The sequence below is a fragment of the Camelina sativa genome, chromosome 6 (genome assembly GCF_030686135.1).
Source record: "Camelina sativa cultivar CO46 ecotype springtype chromosome 6, ASM3068613v1".
Taxonomy (NCBI): Eukaryota; Viridiplantae; Streptophyta; class Magnoliopsida; order Brassicales; family Brassicaceae; genus Camelina; species Camelina sativa.
Genome location: NC_141885.1, coordinates 6,049,446 through 6,055,925, shown reverse-complemented (window position 1 = coordinate 6,055,925; position 6,480 = coordinate 6,049,446). Strand labels below are relative to the sequence as shown.

Genomic DNA, 6,480 nt, shown 5'->3' with positions numbered 1-6,480 from the left:
AAACCTAACTCCACCATTTCCATAAAAATAAAAAGTAAAGCTATACGAGTGGTCTCTCAAAAGAATCAATTTTAAAGAATCAATTTTAAAACCTTTAACATTCGCTCCAGAGGATTTAATCTGTACAGTTTAATTTCTTTTTAAATAATGAATAATTTAGTTATTGAGTTAAAGCAATAATTGTGTTACTATATTCAGCTACCTTATCACAAGAGAAAGAACCTTCCATATATGTTAAAGGAACAATCAATCTCATTCATTCATTCATCAGTAAATAACACATATTGGATTCGTTACCAATTCCTTTTACAAATACACTGTCTTAAGTGGACATTGAATTGAAACGATATATGCTTCGTCATAATCAAAATACAATAATATGACCCAAATATAAAACAAATTAAACAGTATAATACATTCAAAAAACAACAACAACATTCTTCATATATTACATCAGAACCCTAAACTTTTCCTAAACAACATTCCCAAACCCCAAAAGCATCCAATTATTATAAATCTTTCACTGCTTCAACCTCATCCGATCTATAAATCTCTTATAGTTTCTTCTTAAATTCACAAAGAAACACAAGCCGTTTATGTAAAAGAAGGGGGGGGGGGGGGGGGGGGGGGGGGGAGAAGAAGAAGATAGCAAATATAATATTTTCAGTTTCATCTGTATAACACACACAAAGACACAAACAAACTCATAGCTAGCTCTAGTTTTTTTCTTGTCTAATTTCCAGTAGAAGGAGGTGAATTACAGTCACAAACAACCTCGGTTTCGATTTCTCTTCGATGGAAACTGCGGTGGCAGCCACAGGCGGCGCACGTTAGAGCTGCCAATGTACCTTCTTCACCCCGGCTTGCCATGAACTCTCGACAGCCGTCAACGGCATAACCTCCAACCGCGGCGGCATGGTTCTTCTGACACTCACCGTATCTCACAGTTCTCACCGTCAGAGATGAAGCTGTTGACGAGCTTCTAGAAGGTTCTTCCGGGGAAGATCTCCTCAATACCACCTGACGCTTCCTCATGCTTTTCTCCCTTCAATTCCCCTCTCAGCTCCTTCTTCTGCTTCTTGACTTTTTAATGGAATCTAAAGTTGTAATAACGTGTATATATTAAAGAAGAAGAGAAAAATATATAAATAAGTTTTAATTTCTTTAACTTTAATTTCTACGGTTGGAAATAGTTAGGGAGTTAAAGATCAAGACAATTGCAAGAGGCCCTCAGCTGTTAACCCTAACCCTAGATGAGTTATTTATAGCATTTCTGATAGCAATTGGCAACCAACCTTAGATATTTTTTTTGCAACTGCATACGTATGTGTATGTGTATGTGTGTGTGTACATGTCCATAGAACATGGTATATATTGATGCATTATCACAACCAATCAAACCCAGTAAGCTAATCTACCTGGAAAACCCAAGTTTTAATGGTATATATATGTATGTAAATATGTATGTATTGTACTTTTAATTCCTTTGACCTCCACAACTATGCATTCATATATATATATATGCATCCGATTATAATTACATGTTTTGTTTTCTTGTGACCAATCTAAATATGGTGGAAGTTTCTTTTTATTTCTGGCTAATGTTATATAAAATTCGTTAATAGGTATATAATTGTTTTTTGGAATAATAAGGCACTTTCATTATGCTATAATGCAAACAAGTTGTCTCAACCGGTTAGATGAAATTGAGTAAGTTTGGAATTTACTCTGACTTAAGAACGAGATTTCAAGTTTCATCATAGTTCTAATTTTTGATCCGAATGGACGGACCAAATTGTCCGTAACTCGAGAGATACAAAAACAAAACATTCACGAGACATGGAGCCACCACTTTGTGAGTTAGGCATCCGTCTTTAGTTGAAAATATCACCCATATACATTGTATTTGGATCTCCCAAACTTTCTGCTATATTCAACTTTCTCAAAATATATACTCTTAGATTCCAACAAAATATATATATTGCACGCTAACTAGTAATCATAACCATAAGCAATGGAATAAAATTAATTGGATGCATAATTACAACTTGCGACCGTAAACATATATTACGACAAAACTAAATTATGTGTGGAAGTTTGTGGACGCAACTTTTGTTCGATTTCTTTTGCTAGAAAACCCTAAAATGATGAGAAAGCTTTTCTTTAAGACCAAACAAAGTGATTGGTTTTAAAAGGAAGGAAACAGCTAAGCTTGTCTTTTTAAGACCTAATATGTACTGTGGTGGCCCCTTAACCTTCATGGCTTCATCCCCTTTAATCCTCTTTTTATATCCTTCTTTCATTTCATTTCATAATTAAACATGTGGTTACGAAAATTATATATACCTATCGAAAAGAATCGGCTTGGTGTCGAGATCGAATATACATAGACCAAAAACTGTTTTTGTCAGCTATGTGATATTCTTAACCCACTTTATAGCATACGCAAGAAAATGTACGGGATTAAAATCGAGAATTCAATTTTTTTGTGTAATCTAAGAACCAATCAATAGATTTAGATTGTATGATGAATATGCATAAACAAAAATAGAAGTGTGCATAAATGTATATACATTTGGACCTAACAGCGTGGTACTGATAAGTTGGGCTACCAAACCTATTTTGTACATCATGAAGACAACGCAATCCTTCACGATCTTTTGCTCCTTTGCAATTACGTATTGAGTTCTTTTTTTTTTTTTTTTTTTTTTGAATTACACGTGCATACATTCATTCGTTTTTCGGTTAGACATCAAAATTTCTTATTCATGTGTTCCATCAATCGTTAATTTTTTTTTCTCCTTCAGGCTTAGATAAGAAATAACAACAGATGCATTTGATATAGATTATAAGATATTATAAAAGATAAAGCTTCATAATCAAGAAATATAATGTTGTTCCGTACATGAGAAAATAGATTACTCATACATAGTTGTGCCGATTGTAACCCGTGCTTCATTGTTTTAGTATTAGACGCGCTCAATACAAATCTCACTTCACAACTATAAGTTATGAGATCGATTTGTACACTTAGAAGACACAATTCAAAAAAAAAAAATCTCATTCATTGAAGTTTTTGTAGATTAACTTGGATTTTAAGACGTAAGATATGCGTATGCATGCATGCGTACACAAATGTATAAAGAAAAGACAATGCACAAACCAATTATTCTTCTGAATTGATTAGATTGTTTCTGTCTAACGATAATTAGGAGTCGTACGACACATATATGTGCGCCATAAGTTAGTAATTGAAATTATAGGCCAAACATAACCTTTTTGGTGGTTTTATTAATTTGATGATTTATACATGAAATAATTATGAATTTCTTGGCAAGTGTATCATTCCTTTTTTACCATTTTTGGCGTTTTAATCAATTTACAAATGTACTTATAGTCAGACCACCTAAGTACCTAACTATATGATAAAAGGGATCAGAAACTGATAATCAGTTAAAAATGCATATAGCAAATACAGCTAAAACCCTTCTTATATGCGGTATACAAAAGTTTTACTTTCTCGACATGTCATATTACACGACTTATGATATTTAATTTCTATAGCATATTGTGAATTTGTGAGTACGTAATCCATAATACATGAATACACAGTTTAACCATGTATGCCGTAGCAGACTATCACTTACATTTATATCGTTCGTGGTGTCATATGACCAACGTATCATTTGGGTTGAGTCGTTTTTAGCATAAGCAACATGCATAGTTGATTGTTCCGTCGATACGTTCTCAAGTTTCATTCTTCATTTTACGTTTTTAACTAATTTTTATAAAGACAAAAGTTATGTATTTAGTGCCTAAACCTTGCTATTACGGAAAAAGAATGAGAAATTAGCTATCTCGTATTAAGACAGAAATTTGTTTCCAACTCATGATTTAGCAATATTTTATAGAGAGCTTGTTAAAAATATTTTATATATATATATTTTCTGAAGAAATTTTTTTTTCGTCATTTCTATTTTTACCCTACTTTAATTTTTAATGATCATTTTATCTTTATTTGAAAATATTTTAGTCGAGAAAATGAAAAACAAAAATTTTAACATATATTCTCCAAAACTTTCTCGAGAAAAGTTTCCCTCCAAAAAAAATTTACAAATCTTTTATAAAGTTTTAAACGATTTGAAAATATTGATAAGAAATTTATAAAAATTTTATATGTAGAAACCTTATAAAAACCTTATAAAAAACTTTTAAAATACTTAAAAAAAACTTTGTAAATACCTTATAAAAACTTTATAAAAATATTATCAAAATCTGATAAATCTTATAAAAAATTATTCTTTTGTTTTTCCTCATGAAGTTTTGTATTTTGCAAAGATTTTAAGTGGTTAAATAAGTGATTTAGACAATATGTGATTTTTTTATAAACAAAGACACGAAAATACGTAATTTATTTAATTTCTTAATATATACTGATGTATGTAAAAACTGAAACACTCATTCAGTTAGTTCATAAAGAGTATAATCAGTATGTGGACAATAATGGTCCAAATAAACCAAAACCCACATAAACCCACATTAGGTTGATGGTAAAAGCTCAGATCACTCATCAGTTGCTAAAATAAAACGATGCCAAACTACTAAACAAAAAATAATTCAAATTCAAATAATTATAATGTAAAGGCCGTTCTTTAGTTTTCTAACAAAATTGATTACTTAAAACTTATGTAACTGCATTGAGTAAGTATGATAATATTCATTAACTAAGCATCTTTTTTTTCTCTACTTATTTAATTATTTGTCGATAGCTAGAGGAAAATGAGCCAATTATAATTAAGATCAAACCAAAATTTTACCAAATTAAAACATGCACATTTCAATATTTAGTATTTTGGACCACTTATCCTAGTTAGAAAATATATATATATATATATATATATATATATATAACACCAAGCGAGTTAATTAAGTCTGCAATATCTTCGACAAAAACAAAAAAAATTGAAATATCTACACAACCACTCAAAATGATTTAAGGATTGAGGTATAGCATTTATATAAAATAAGATTAGAAGATTGTTAATGACAAAGACCAAAGTGGTTAGTGGAGTAATGATGGTTATGATTTATGATAAGATACCGATTTAATAGAAAAGCAAAGAGACTATGTGTTCCTCAACAACCCAACTCTCATTCGCCAGCTTCCATTAGCGATGTTGAATATTTGGCTACTCAACGGTCGTTCTTTTTTTGTCTGAATAAAATGTAAAATTTATTCGAAAAAAACTTTGTTAAATTAAGTGCAGCGTTTGTTTAAATAAATGAAATACATATCACATATTGATAGTTAGTTGCTTAGGGAGAAGGATATCTTGAGACAAGCCATGTCACCACGCAGTCCCGAAATCACCCATCTCCTTGTTCTTGGATAGAAAGTAACCGGTTTCTGATTTGAAGATCGAATCTTCGGACGAGTTGATCAGAAGGAATAGCGGTGTCCCCATTGCGTCTGTTGTTGCGTTCTACCCACAAAGAGTGGACAGTTAACTGAAAACTGTAGCGAAAAAGAAATAGTTTGTCCTGACCCAATGACGTATCCATGAGAAGCAGGATGAGATGAGTCCATGAGATTGTGTAACGAGTCAGAAGCAGCTTAGAACTGAGACCAGACCAAACCTCCCGCGAGTAACGACATGTAAAGAACAAGTGGTCCCTAGTTTCCAGAGTGTGATTGCAGAAAATGCAAATCGTTTGAGCCCCAACATTCCATCTCTGCATTCGATCCCCTGTTGAAAGGTAATTTTGATAGTGCAAGCCAAACTAGGAACGAGTATTTTGGTGTAGCATGCTTAAACCAAACTCCCCCACTCCATGTGTTCTTCGGTTTGTGCAGTCTAATGGCCTCCCAGGTATCCTTTGAGCTAAAATTGGACCGAAAACAGTCTCCCTTACCCTTCCAGAATACTACATCATCCCCTGTCCCCAGTCCTTGTGACGCAACCGATCAATAATCTGCTCTACCTGGTCAAACCACACATTGCGATGATGTCGTCGACGGTGAGTCGTGACAACCTCTGCAACGGTTGAGTAGAGACCTATTCCCATGTCAATGCAGCCTCGTTGTCCGGCAGTAACTATTAGGCAGCCTAGAGAGGACCAGTTGTCGTGCCAAAATGAAACCTGTGAACCATTATGCACCTCATAGGAAACAAAATCATAGGCAAGTTGACGGTATTTTAGGATCTTCTTCCACATCCAAGATCCTAAAGTAGTAGTCTCTTTAACCGACCAAAAAGACCCTTTATTTATCAAGTAAAGTCGCAACCATTGAACCCAGAGGGACTTTGTCGACAGCAGCCGCCAAATAAGCTTAGACAGCTTACTTTTTGGCTTCCTTCAAAGATCTCAGACCTATACCACCTTCTGCCTTCGGAGTACAGACATCACACCATGCCACTTTGGCCTTTTTGGGTTCAAACTTGGTCCTGACCACAGAAATGCAGAATAGAGACTATCAAT

General features: G+C 33.3%; 1 protein-coding gene across 1 annotated transcript; it reads right to left on the bottom strand.

The window, feature by feature from the left end:
• Positions 1-391: 391 nt before the first annotated feature.
• LOC104773856 (mini zinc finger protein 2) lies at positions 392-1,674 on the bottom strand. The gene has a single exon (XM_010498527.3). It carries the CDS (start codon positions 1,033-1,035, stop codon positions 733-735), a length of 303 nt encoding a protein of 100 aa, XP_010496829.1. The 5' UTR covers positions 1,036-1,674; the 3' UTR covers positions 392-732.
• Positions 1,675-6,480: the final 4,806 nt, after the last annotated feature.

What these genes read in the sequence shown, in the direction of transcription:
- LOC104773856 (XM_010498527.3), bottom strand. Translation starts at nt 1,035, where the DNA reads ATGAGGAAGCGTCAGGTGGTATTGAGGAGATCTTCCCCGGAAGAACCT.